This window comes from Sinocyclocheilus grahami, unplaced genomic scaffold, assembly GCF_001515645.1.
Source record: "Sinocyclocheilus grahami isolate Dianchi unplaced genomic scaffold, SAMN03320097.WGS_v1.1 scaffold627.1, whole genome shotgun sequence".
NCBI classification, from domain to species: domain Eukaryota; kingdom Metazoa; phylum Chordata; class Actinopteri; order Cypriniformes; family Cyprinidae; genus Sinocyclocheilus; species Sinocyclocheilus grahami.
In genome coordinates, this window is record NW_015505806.1 from 233904 (window position 1) to 248213 (window position 14310).

Here is a 14310-nt window from a genome sequence, read left to right on the forward strand (position 1 = left end):
AGTAGATACATGTTGATTTTATCAGACGATGCAGCGATTATAAATGAGAGTGACTCCTGGTTAACATTAAAGGGGTCATGTTTAGTCACTATTTAGTGTGTGTATTTTTTGACAATATTCACTCATCATGACAGTAAAATAGGGCATTCTAAGTCAATATACTGCAGTATTTCCTCTCTCAATCAGTAGAAAATATGGTTAACACCCGGTCATGCATGAAAAAAAAAATACCGTCATGTACCGTGAAACCGGTATAATTTTGAAAAATACCGTGATATAAATTTCTGGTCATACCGCCCAGCACTACTTCATATCTTGATTTTGCATCTAGAGTATATTTATCTTGATTTAAGGATGCTTAGGTATTTGTATTAGAAAAACAAGACAAAAAAAAAACAGAGAAAGATCTAATATTTTTGCAGTGCATGCAACATTTAATGTCATGACTTTATGAAATTAAGACTTTATACTGATTTAAAAGCTTTTAAGTCCTTTATATGTGGAAGGGCAAATTCACTGCCTGCTTAATAATACAAATGTGAAATGTAGAAAGTATTTTTCATATTTAGATGATCTAAATGACTCAAGTCTGTGAGAATGTTTTGGCAGGTGGAAATGTTCAGATCACTTTGATGAACATTAGCACATGAAAAAGCCCAAACTCCAAGTATAAGTAACATTAATAGTGATACTTTCCTTAGAATTACATAATTTGTATTAGAAAAACAAGACAAAAAAAACCCCAGAAAGATCTAATATTTTTGCAGTGCATTCAACATTTAATGTCATGACTTTATGAAATTAAGACTTTATACTGATTTAAAAGCTTTTAAGTCCTTTATATGTGGAAGGGCACATTCACTGCCTGCTTAATAATACAAATGTGAAATGTAGAAAGTATTTTTCATATTTAGATGATCTAAATGACTCAAGTCTGTGAGAATGTTTTGGCAGGGGGAAATGTTCAGATCACTTTGAACATTAGCACATGAAAAAGCCCAAACTCCAAGTATAAGTAACATTAATAGTGATACTTTCCTTAGAATTACATAAAAAATTGATGCTACAGAAAGAGGACAATGTGACATATGACGACCTATCAAATTCATGGATGGACAGGTGATGGACAGGTGTCCACTTGCAGACGGTGATAATAGGAGGCGTGCGAGTGGGATATAAAAAGTGAGAGAGACCAGCCCGTGGGCTAGAACACCCAAAAAACCACAGTGCTTTCTGTGGGGTGTAATGAGAGAGCACTCAAAACATCACACCTCCGCCGCTGCTCAGGGACCGTGATGAAGCTCTCACTGTCACACTGATACATGTCCCCATCCTCCACTCTTTTGTGTGACACAAAAGAGCCGGCAAAAGATGGCTTTCCCCCAATGCGAAACAGACAGCTGTTTGTCATTCAGGTACAATGTAAAGACAGGAGGTATAAGGTAACTAACCAGCAACCCACAAAAAACAAATTGACTTGTGCATCCCTTGCAGGATTACATTCCAACCTTGCATTTGACATGATGTCTGTTGTAAAAAATAAATAAATAAAATAAAAAAGGTTCAGAGAACGACAAAACAACTTTGTTGTGTTAATCAGAACACTAAAGGAAAGAACTGGTTAATATACAAATATATTAATATATATAACAACAATAATAAAAAGATGACATTAAATGAAATATTTAATAAATATAATATTTACAGTTATTATTTTAAGTTATTTATAGTTACTATAGTTATAAGTTACATTACAATTTCAGAATTTTTTTATATTATCTTTCTAGAATATTATTATAATAAAAAGTATATACACATTATTTAACATAATAAAAAGTGCATGTTTAATATATGTGTGTACATAGTTTTTATTTGAAAAATATTCTAGTAAAATAGATAGAACATAATAGGTTATATAAATATTAAGTACTGAGATGCATATTTATTTTAATGTTTAATGTGTGCATATACACCTTCTATTTTAATAACAGAATATGATTCCAATACCAGTCACACTTTATTTTAAGGTTCAGTTCTCGCTATTAACAAACCAATAACTATGACTTTTGCCTTAAACTCCCAATTTGCTGCATATTAATAGTTCGTAAAGTGAGATCAGGGATAGAATATGTGTTTTATAAGCACTAATAAACAGCCAATTTGTTAATAATAGGCTTGCTAATAAGCAACTAGTTAATAGTGAGAATTGTTCCCTATTCTAAAGTGTTATCCAAATAATTAGCATACATTTTTTTTTACAAATATTAAGTATAAATTTTATGTTTAATATGTGTATATACTTTATTTTATATTCTAGAATTCTAGAAAAAAATATAAAAAATTAAATAATATAATTGTATACTTAATATATATAAATATTAAGTACTACTATAGTATTCCATTATATTTACTTAATAATCTTTAAATTACTTTAAGCCACTTAATGTATCGATACACAATACAAGTCTGAACTTAAATCTGCTTGTTCCACATGAGCACTTGTGTGCCAACCATTAGGCCACGACTCCAACAAGCTGTGTGATATTTTAGCTGGAATAACTGACCGTACAGCTGTGTTTCTTGAACTGGCGTCAAAGGTTGAGGATAAATAAAACTCTTGCATGTCAAACACAGGGGGCCTAGAGCCACGATATATCACATTAAACCAGAAGAGATGAAAACCAATAAAGGATAATATAGAGTCCAAGAGGCAATCCAAGTGTCCCGCAGCCGCACTGATCCATTGCTGTTGATAATCGCTGTATTTTCAATTTAACTCAGTCTTTTAAATAGCGAAATATGACTAAATATGAGGAGAGACGGAGGCTCTGGACCCGCTTCTGCTGAAAAACTATGTTGTGACCTCTGCACGGTTCAGCCAACCATCTTAGTTTTAATTAAAAATCTTTCATAACGGCAAGAATTATGGAAGTGCCGACTGGAAAATAGTTGGCGGTTGCGTGAATGAAATACTGCGCACCAAAATGAGCAAAGACATAAATAAGAAGCACTGGGGCGTCCATGGCAAGATTATCCAAACAAGTCCCGTGGCCAGGTTTCCTTAAAATGGGAACGAATGACCAAAATTGCACATTTAGACACATATTACTTATAAACTTCTACAGATGAAGGAATATAAGCAACATGTTCTTTTCCAATAAGAGCCAAGGACACGGTAATGAAAAAATTTACAGTTCAGACAAAATCACGTTTCCAATTTAGCTAATTTCGCTGACTGTTATAGATTGCGTCGTATAAAATCACAGGTAAATGGTGGCTTCCTTTTTAACGTAAACCGAATGAAAGTTGTTTAAAAACTAGTTAATTCAATTACATACATCAAGCTCCACAATCTAGACAGGCCTCATTAAGTCGGCTGCACCTGACGTGTGTCGCGCGGTTGCGAGCCGTGGCGCGGTGGCTTGGCTGTGTGTTTATCACACTGTCAGGAAGAAAAATAGGTGGCCGCAGCCAAGCCTAATGATTTAGCGGTAGCAGTGGGGGTTTAAATATTACTCGCTGAAAAAAGGTTCGAATGAAGGAGGTCCAGGGGCCAAAGGTGCGACATATAGCACCAACAGTTGTCAGCCGTACAAAGTAGCCCAGTGTGAAAGCCAATCTCATATTGCGGTGAGAGATCCCGCATTTAACGAGCGGCGTTCAAAGGAAAGGCACTCTGTCAAGCCCAGAGACAAGGCAGGGTGATCTCACCCCACGCCACATACACAAACACTATTAGTGTTGATTCGTTGTAGCCTTTTACGGTCTCACAAACTGGGGAAAATATGGGAAAGTTGGTGTTGATCCCCTCAAACCTTTACGGATATGAAAAATGTGCAAAATCATAAAATGAAATGTATGCCATAAAAATGAACTTGAATGGCGTGTGAGCGTACTGTTTGTGTGAGAAACATGGCAAGAGTGAAATTATTTACATGAAGTACCACCAAATATTCATGTTTTAAGCGTTCAAGAAATATTATGAATAATAAATGTAATAAATCCTATTTGTATATAAAATCAGTGAAATGCTATATTCTGTTTGCTTTTTTTGTATGTAATTGTACGTATCATTTATAATCATTGAAAAAAACAACTCATCTACAGTAAAAGCAAACAGTTTTATAATAACTATGTATAATTTATAGTTAATAAAATACATGCAATAAAAGCAAACAAACGTGTGTGTGTGTGTGTGTGTGTGTGTGAGAAAAATATAGGCAAGACTAAAACAATTTACATTAAAGCACTTCAATTTTTCCAGTAGTTTTAATCCTTCAATAAATATAATGAATGCAAGAATTCGTATTTGTATAGAAAATTAGTATGAAATGTTACATTATTTTTTGCTTTATTTGTATGTATCATTTATAATAATTAAAAAATTAACAATCTACAATAAAATTAAACAATTTTATAATAATTGTATTTATACAATTATCATAAAATGTATAAATTATTATAAAATATATAAAATTATAAATTATGTATTTATAATGTATTATTCTTTATTTTAAAAATACTTAAATAAAAAATAAGCACATACAATTCAGAATTACTGTTAATAAAATATATACAAAAGCAAACAAACATGTATACAATGACAATAATTAAGAATTGGATTTACCTGTGGCAAATTAATTTATATACATTTTTTACGGGAATTATTTTAAATAAAATTTGCAATAAATAAATAGAAAATGTATAAAATATAAAATGTTGTTAAATATTAAAAAGTATTAAATATCAAATAATTTGTATATTACTTTAAATTGTTTTGATTTTTTTAATTATTAAATATCCAAATCAATTTGGCCTTTTATATATAAATATATTGAACTTATCTGTATTTTCATTAAGTACATTAGGACATTAAGTCACTTTCATATTTAAAAGTACATGCAAATTTATACATTTAATTTGCATTTCTATCAAAACTCTCTCCATTTTCACAATGGACTTCTGGGGAAGACCCTTGTTTCTTCAGTGTTTTTTAGTGGGGGAGACTCACCACCTCCTCGTCGGACAGCTCCCGCCCTTGAATGCTGCTGCTGTCCCGCACTGCCTGCTGGTGCCTCTTTCCCTTAATGTGACTGAACAGGTGGACCTCAGAGGTGATCTGCAACACAAACACAGAGGTCGGAGATCACGTGAGGCGATTCGCCAACTATAAAGCCATGGGCCTAAAAAATACCAATCTACTGCACAATGCGTTTCGGCATCATTCACGGCCTGACAGTTCTCAGGTATCAAGACATATGTTCCAACCCTTTAAAACTAAATATGATCCCTTGATCCTGACAGACATCTGCAGAGCTGACAGACACCTCTCATAAGAGCCAGAAAACACTGGTGAATAACTGATAAGTAAAAAGACCAAAGAGCTTTGACAGCTCCGTTTTGAATGTATTAGCGCCTCAAGCACTGTTTTTCACCAGCTCAAATATCACCTCTTGAGTTTGTAGGGCAGCTCACCTGTCCTAAAACTCAAGAGGTCATGTGAAAGCATATAAGACTCTTTCTCTATGGAATGTCTCTATTATTCATGTAATGGTTCTGTTCATCATGAGAAACTAGGCTGGTACAACTTAAAAGATCAGGGCTGGTAAGCAAAAGATTGATGGTTCAGGGCTGATCTTGTACTCTCACCACCATCAAAACATCTTTTGTGTTCTACACATGAAAGTCACACATATGATCACTATTGTGCACTGGAAGAAGACCTTTTTAAGACCCTGAATAATACAAATGTGAAATGTAGAAAGTATTTTTCATATTTAGATGATCTAAATGACTCAAGTCTGTGAGAATGTTTTGGCAGGTGGAAATGTTCAGATCACTTTGATGAACATTAGCACATGAAAAAGCCCAAACTCCAAGTATAAGTAACATTAATAGTGATACTTTCCTTAGAATTACATAAAAAATTGATGCTACAGAAAGAGGACAATGTGACATATGACGACCTATCAAATTCATGGATGGACAGGTGATGGACAGGTGTCCACTTGCAGACGGTGATAATAGGAGGCGTGCGAGTGGGATATAAAAAGTGAGAGAGACCAGCCCGTGGGCTAGAACACCCAAAAAACCACAGTGCTTTCTGTGGGGTGTAATGAGAGAGCACTCAAAACATCACACCTCCGCCGCTGCTCAGGGACCGTGATGAAGCTCTCACTGTCACACTGATACATGTCCCCATCCTCCACTCTTTTGTGTGACACAAAAGAGCCGGCAAAAGATGGCTTTCCCCCAATGCGAAACAGACAGCTGTTTGTCATTCAGGTACAATGTAAAGACAGGAGGTATAAGGTAACTAACCAGCAACCCACAAAAAACAAACAAAAAAAAACACCTCGACTCGTGCATCCCTTGCAGGATGGGAACTTTGTTGTGTTAACACTAAAGGAAAGGACTGGTTAATATACAAATATACTCCTATACAACAATAATAATAGCATGACATATTAAATGTAATGTTAAATTTATGTAATATTTATATTGTTTCATAATTTTATAATCTCACAAAGATAATTATGTTTTACAGTTTAATAATGTTTTATATTATCTTTCTAGAATATTATTATAATTAAAAGAATACACACAGTGTATACAAAGTGTATATGTTTAATATATAATAAGTGCACATACTTTTTATTTGAATAATATTCTAGAAAAATAGGTAATACAAATAAGTTATATAATACATAAATTAAATAAATACACTTTATTTTTTCTAGAATATTATTCAAATAAATAATATATTTATATACACACATACATATATATATTATTTACAAATATTTAAGAACTGAGATATACATTTATTTTAATGTTTAATATGTGTATACACCTTTTATTTTAATAGAATATTATTCAAATAGTATACAAATATAATATATTAATTTACAAATATTAATACTGAGATATACATTTTTTATGTTTAATATACGTGTATATACACCTTTTATTTTTATAATATAATATTCTAATAAATAGTATACAAATATATGAATTAACCATATTAAATACTGAGATATGCATATATATTTTAATGTTTAATATGAGAGTATATACTTTTTTAATATTCTAGAAAAATAGATAATATAAAAATAACAATATTTTACATATAATATATTAATAAAACCTAAAATATATTTGTACACATCAAATACTAATATATTATTTTGTTATATTTAATAATTTTTATATTACTTTTTAATGGCAATTAAAGTATCTGTACACAACACAAGTCTTGCCTTAAATCCAATGTCCCACATGAGCAGTTGTGTGCCAACCACTAGGCCGTGACTCCAACAAGCTGTGTGATATTTTAGCTGGAATAACCGAACATTCAGCTGTGTTTCTTGATCTGGCGTCAAAGGTTGAGGACAAATAAAACTCTTATGCGTCAAACACAAGGGGTCTAGAGAGGGTCTAGAGATATATCACATTAAACCAGAACAGATGACAACCAATAAAGGATAATATAGAGTCCGAGAGGCAATCCAAGTGTCCCGCAGCCGCACTGATCCATTGCTGTTGATAATCGCTGTATTTTTTTATTTAACTCAGAGTCTTTTAAATAGCGAAATATGGCTAAATACGAGGACAGACAGAGGCTCTGGACCCGCTTCCACTGAAAAACTATGTTGTGACCTCTGCACGGATCGGCCAACCATCTTAGTTTTAATTAAAAATCTTTCATAACAGCAAGAATTATGGAAGTGCCGACTGGAAAATAGTTGGCGGTTGCATGAATGAAATACTGCGCACCAAAATGAGCAGAGACATAAATAAGAAGCACCGTGGCGTCCATGACAAGACTATCCAAACAAGTCCCGCGGTCAGGTTTCCTTAAAATGTGAACGAATTCCCAAAAATTTACATTCAGACATATATTCCTTATAAACTTCTATAGATGAAGGAATATAAGCAACGTGTTCTTTTCCAATAAGAACCAAGGACACGGTTAATGAACTCAAACAAATTTACAGTTCAGACACCATGAAGTTTCCAATTTTGCTAATTTCGCTGACTGTTATAGATTGTGTCGCATAAATCACAGGTAAACGGCGGTTTCCTTTTTTACGTAAACCAAATGACAGTTGTTTAAAAACTAGTTCCACGTGAACGGTTAATTCAATTAAATACATCAAGCTCCACAATCTAGAGAGGCCTCATTAAGTCTCATGTCGCACAGTTGCGAGACGTGGCGCGGTGGCTCAGCTGAGTGTTTATCACACTGTCAGGCAGAGAAATAGGTGGCCGCAGCCAAGCCTAATGATTTAGAGGTAGCAGTGGGGGTTTAAATATTACTTGCTGAAAAAAGGTTCGAATGAAGGAGGTCCAGGGGCCAAAGGTGCGACATATAGCATCAACAGTTGTCAGCCGTACAAAGAAGCCCAGTGAGAAAGCCAATCTCATATTGCGGTGAGAGATCCCACGTTTAACGAGCGGCGTTCAGAGGAAAGGCACTCTGTCAAGCCCAGAGACAAGGCAGGGTGATCTCACCCCGCGCCATATACACAAACACTATTAGCGTTGATTCGGTTGTAGCCTTTTACGGTCCCACAAACTAGGGAAAATATGGGAAAGTTAGTGCTGTTCCCCTCAACCTTTAAGGACATGAAAAATGATGTGCAAAGTCATAAAATGAAATGTATCCTGTAAAAATGAACTTGAATGGAGTGTGTGCGTACTGCTTGTGTGAGAAACATGGGCAAGAGTGAAATTATTTACATAAAGTACCTTTAAATATTCAAATAATGTTTCAAAAAAGCTTTCGATAAATTTAATGAGTAATAAATGTAACGATTCATACATTTTGTTTGCTTTATGTAATTGTATGTATCATTTAATAATTGAAAAAATACTGACATTTAAAAAAATTATGAAAAATAAGCTCATTTACAATAAAAATCTAAGAACTGTATAATAATTGTATGTATGATTTATAATAATTTATCATTTATTTTATTTAAAAAACTTAAAAAAAAAAAAAAAGCACATTTAATCCAGAATTATTGTTAATAAAATATATACAAAAGCAAACAAACATGTATACAATGACAATAATTAAGAACTAGATTTTTTTTGCAGCAAATTGAATTAGATTTTTTTAATGCGTTTTAAAAAAAATAAAAACTGCATAACGTAAATAAAAAAGTTTCAATTTGTCATGTTAAATATTAAAAGTATTAAATTATTTGTATATTAAAATTGTTTAGATTTTTGTAATTATTAAAAATCGAACTAATTTTGGCCTTTTAAATATATATATTTTTAAATCTTTTTATTTTATTTTCATTAAGTATATTAGGACATTAAATCACTTTCATATTTAAAAGTTCATGCAATTTATACATTTTAATTTGCATTTCTATCAAAATTTGCATATTCCATCTCTCCATTTTCACTACGGGAGACCCTGGTTTCTTCTGTGTGTTTTTTTTAGTGGGGGAGACTCACCACCTCCTCGTCGGACAGCTCCCGCCCTTGAATGCTGCTGCTGTCCCGCACTGCCTGCTGGTGCCTCTTCCCCTTAATGTGACTGAACAGGTGGACCTCAGAGGTGATCTGCAACACAATCACAGAGGTCAGAGATCATGTGAGGCGATTCGCCAAATATAAAGCCATGGCATTTTGTTTGCTTTATGCAATTGTATGTATCATTTAATAATTGAAAAAATACTGACATTTAAAAAAATTATGAAAAATAAGCTCATTTACAATAAAAATCTAAGAACTGTATAATAATTGTATGCATGATTTATAATAATTTATCATTTATTTTATTTAAAAAAACTTTAAATAAAAAAAAAAGCACATTTAATCCAGAATTAGTTAATAAAATATATACAAAAGCAAACAAACATGTATACAATGACAATAATTAAGAACTAGATTTTTTTTGCAGCAAATTGAATTAGATTTTTTTAATGCGTTTAAAAAAATAAAAACTGCATAACGTAAATAAAAAAGTTTCAATTTGTCATGTTAAATATTAAAAGTATTAAATTATTTGTATATTAAAATTGTTTAGATTTTTGTAATTATTAAAAATCGAACTAATTTTGGCCTTTTAAATATATATATTTTTAAATCTTTTTATTTTATTTTCATTAAGTATATTAGGACATTAAATCACTTTCATATTTAAAAGTTCATGCAATTTATACATTTTAATTTGCATTTCTATCAAAATTTGCATATTCCATCTCTCCATTTTCACTACGGGAGACCCTGGTTTCTTCTGTGTGTTTTTTTTAGTGGGGGAGACTCACCACCTCCTCGTCGGACAGCTCCCGCCCTTGAATGCTGCTGCTGTCCCGCACTGCCTGCTGGTGCCTCTTCCCCTTAATGTGACTGAACAGGTGGACCTCAGAGGTGATCTGCAACACAATCACAGAGGTCAGAGATCATGTGAGGCGATTCGCCAAATATAAAGCCATGGGCCTGAAACATACCAAATCTCCCGCACAATACGCTTCGGCATCATTCACGGCCTGACAGTTCTCAGGTATCAAGACATATGTTCCAACCCTTTAAAGCTAAATATGATCCCTTGATCCTGACGGACATCTGCAGAGCTGACAGACACCTCTCATAAGAGCCAGAAAATCAGTAAACACTGGTGAATAACCAATAACTAAACTGAGCAAAGAGCTTTGACAGCTCAGTTTTGAATGTATCGGCGCCCCAAGCACGGTTTTTCATCAGCTCGAATAACACCTCTTGAGTTTGTAGGGCAGCTCACCTGTCCTGAAAACTCAAGAGATGATGTGAAAGCATATAAGACTCTACTGAATGTCTCTATTATTCATATAATGGTTCTGTTCATCATGAGAAACTGGGGCGGTGTAGCTTCATGATGACAGAATTTTTATTTTTGGGTGAACTTTTCCAATAAGTGATAAGGTTGTGGGGTCCAAACCCCAGAAAAGTTGATCACTGTTGTGCACTGACTCAAGACAGTTAAAGAAATAGTGCTCCCAAAAATCATTTACTCACCTTCATATAGTTCAAAAACCATGATGACATGATGGTGAATAAATTATGACAATTTTCATTTTCGGGGAACTTTTACGATAACCAAAAAGGTTGTTGGTTCAAACCTCAAAAAAAGTGATATTCGAACTATCCACAATTTTGCCCATGATCAAAATATATATAAAAAATACAGTTCTTTTAACTCCAAAATTACAAAGGTAGTGTGAAATTAATCTATATAACCTGCCTGGAAAGAAGCTTTCCAATAACTGAAAGGTTGTGGGCTCGAATCTCAGAAAAGGTGATGCATGAACTATCCACAATCGTGCCCTTGATCAAAATAACTAAAAAAACAGTTTAGTACATAATGTCCATATTATTAAAAAGTCAATGGGACCCAAAAATTTAAGCTTTAAAAAGGCAAAGTGAAATTAATCGATACAACATGATGGGTGACAATGTTTTAATACTCTTTTATTGTATTCCATAGAAGAAAGTCATTCACACAGGTTTGGAACAACCTGAGGGGAAACAAAAATAACATAAAAATATAAATAAATGAAATTTTTCATTTATGGGCGAACTTTTCTTATAATAAAAAGTTGTGGGTTCAAACCCCTGAAAAGGTAAAGCATAAACCATCACTACTGTGCCCTTGATCAAGACTGATGAAGGAACAGTTCACCCATAAATCATTTACTTACTTTCTTATCGTTTAAAAAAACCTACGTATATGACTTACTTCTGTGAAACAAAAAAAAAAGAAAGATATTCTGAAGAATGCTTCAGCTAGTTTTGTCTATACTATGAAAGTCAATGGAGCGCAAAGGAAATGGGAAAATCTTATGCAACTTGAATTTTTCAATCTTTTTTGTGTTCCAAAAGAAGAATGTAAGTCACACAGGTTTAAAACAACATAAGGTTGAGTAAATGATGACAATTTTCATTTTTTGGTTGAGCTATAACCCTTAAACCTCACATTACTCCAAGAGGACTGAACCTGAAAGGTACTTTGCGTGAAAGTCACCTAAGTGAAAAATCAGTGCTAGAATTAAACAGAAAAGTAGGAAAGTTTTTTCCTATAGCAGGTGAGGACAACAGTATCTGGATGCTGGTGTTGTTTGTCTCCTTTGAGTCCTGGAGTCGAGCCCACACAGGACAGTCTGTGTATAATATCATTAACTAGAGTGCTTCCCGCTGACCTAAAGATGATCTCTGGTGTCAGAGCCTGGCCAAGGTCATCTGACATTTTTAACAAGATTTCATTCTCCCCAGCGCTTAATCTGATGTCAGTTTGAAGCTCCAAGGTGTCTGGCCCCAGTTGCAGTAAAAGCAGGGCGCGTCAGAGATAAATGCGGCCACTCAAAGATTTGTTGCCTGTCGCTTGAAAAGCATAATCACGCCCAGCTATTAATCTCCGTCCAGAGTTCATGTTTAATTAATGCAGTTAAATTCTCATTTCCATGCATTCTCTATGAAAATCCTCTGAATCACCTTGTAGTCTGTGATTTTTTTAACTCTGCCTGGCAAAGCAACAAAGACACACTGTCCATCCTTGCAGGAATCTCTGCACTCATGTTTAGAGTGGCTCAAGTGTTCCTGATCTTGGACCGGGACAGTATTCCTAGTTGTCCCAAAGCCGATGGCCCTGAATGCATTAATACCAATCAAAGAGATGAGAGAGAAACCCATAATGCAGTACCTACCACAACGTTACAGAGCGAGCATTGCTTCTTCCGTTCATAAGGGGTGAGTTTGGGGGCGTAGTCTGTGTTTGCGTGTCTTCCGCTGCTCAGCTCAGCGGCCTTTTCTTTCCTCTGCTCGATCTGCTCCATGTGTCTACGGCTGCTCTCGTCATGCTGAAAATGTTGACAACAAATTTTGATTTACTTTTAGTCTTGTTTTACTTCATATTTGTAGATTTGAGCAAGCAATACAACACATTGTTTTTTCCTAGGTACAGGATTTTTGAAAAAGGGGATAAGACATTAAAAATGGAGTCAGAAGATTACTTATGATAGTTTACCTTCATCTGGATTTTCTTCTGGAGTTCCTCCATGGCTTCCTGCTCTGCTCGATCTGCTCCATGTGTCTACGGCTGCTCTCGTCATGCTGAAAATGTTGACAACAAATTTTGATTTAGACCCGCGCCTGCCGCTCCGCCTCCAAGGCCCGCTTACGCTCCTGAAAAATCGATTAATCATATAGTTACACATTTAGCGCATTAAACAAATAAATAAAAAGAACAAAGCTTTATACCTGAACGGCTTCATCCCTCGCTTGCTTTTCTTCCTGTCTCCGCTGACGTTCCTCCTGCAGCTCATTAAGCCGTTGTTCGTATTCGTTTAGTTTTGCCAGAACGTCGTGTCTCTTGTTCTGGGCTTCCAGAGTGTTGATGAATGCGATCTCATTCACCTACACAAATCATAAACAGAAAAATATTCTTTCCTAATAAAAAATTAACCACATTCGAACAATTTCTGAGGAATACATTCAAGTTTGCACTTGAATCACACTTAAAAAAATGAACAAATATCAGTTGTAGCCTCGTAAGTTGACCTTCGCCTCCTCTTCCTGTGCTTTCTTCACAATGGCCTGGAGTTGAAGCTCTCGCTTGAATTCAGCATGAAGCAGCTTCTCCTCCATCATCCTCCTCCTCTGATCCAACAGCTCCTCTTTCCACTTCCTCACCTCTTTCTCCTGAGAAAGAAAGGGACCCGTACAAAGATCAAATCCCGACAAAACAGTCTGCAGAAGTCAGACTTGTCAGGGGTGTGAATAACACATGTTAGTGGTCCACTTCAAGTGCAGATATATAAATACTCAATATTGTCTTAGATCTCCCTCCTCCGACAAGAATGGACTAGAACAAAAACAAACATTTTCTACAGAGTCACCAACATCAGATTTATGAGTCTCACCAGGAGTGAATCCCCCTGAACGACTAAAATGGCTGTTAAGTGATTCTTTCAACATCTATGCGAATAGGATTTTCCCCTGTGGCCGAGGCAAAATGAGCTGTGTCTACAGGTGTTCAAGGGAAACACATACCCTTTCCAAAAGTTTCTGCAGCTTGTGGGTCTTTTCCTCTCTCAGTTTGTCTCGGAGCTGCTGGGCTTTAAGTTGTTTCTCTTCATGTTTTTTCTTCGACTCTGCAATGGTTCTGACAACAAACAGCAAAGCCCATTGTCAATACATTTTTAATCGATGTACATGATATGCAGATTAATTAATCACAAACTATTAAGCATTAAAAAGTATACAATTCTAGTTCTCTAATAAATGCCCTCAAATGAAGATCATTCAAAGGCAGTCCAT

At 34.5% G+C, this 14310-nt stretch overlaps 1 protein-coding gene across 1 annotated transcript in view; it reads right to left on the bottom strand.

Moving 5' to 3' along the window:
* Positions 1-14310, bottom strand: part of LOC107557980 (S phase cyclin A-associated protein in the endoplasmic reticulum) — a 133173-nt gene that overhangs the window by 84315 nt on the left and 34548 nt on the right. Inside the window, exons 13-19 of the mRNA XM_016241578.1 lie at positions 14044-14155; positions 13552-13692; positions 13252-13407; positions 13144-13176; positions 13019-13084; positions 12699-12851; positions 10287-10394 (exon numbers count right to left, since the gene is read on the bottom strand). Coding sequence (XP_016097064.1) covers positions 10287-10394; positions 12699-12851; positions 13019-13084; positions 13144-13176; positions 13252-13407; positions 13552-13692; positions 14044-14155 — 769 coding nt within the window. The remainder of the gene's footprint in view (positions 1-10286; positions 10395-12698; positions 12852-13018; positions 13085-13143; positions 13177-13251; positions 13408-13551; positions 13693-14043; positions 14156-14310) is intronic.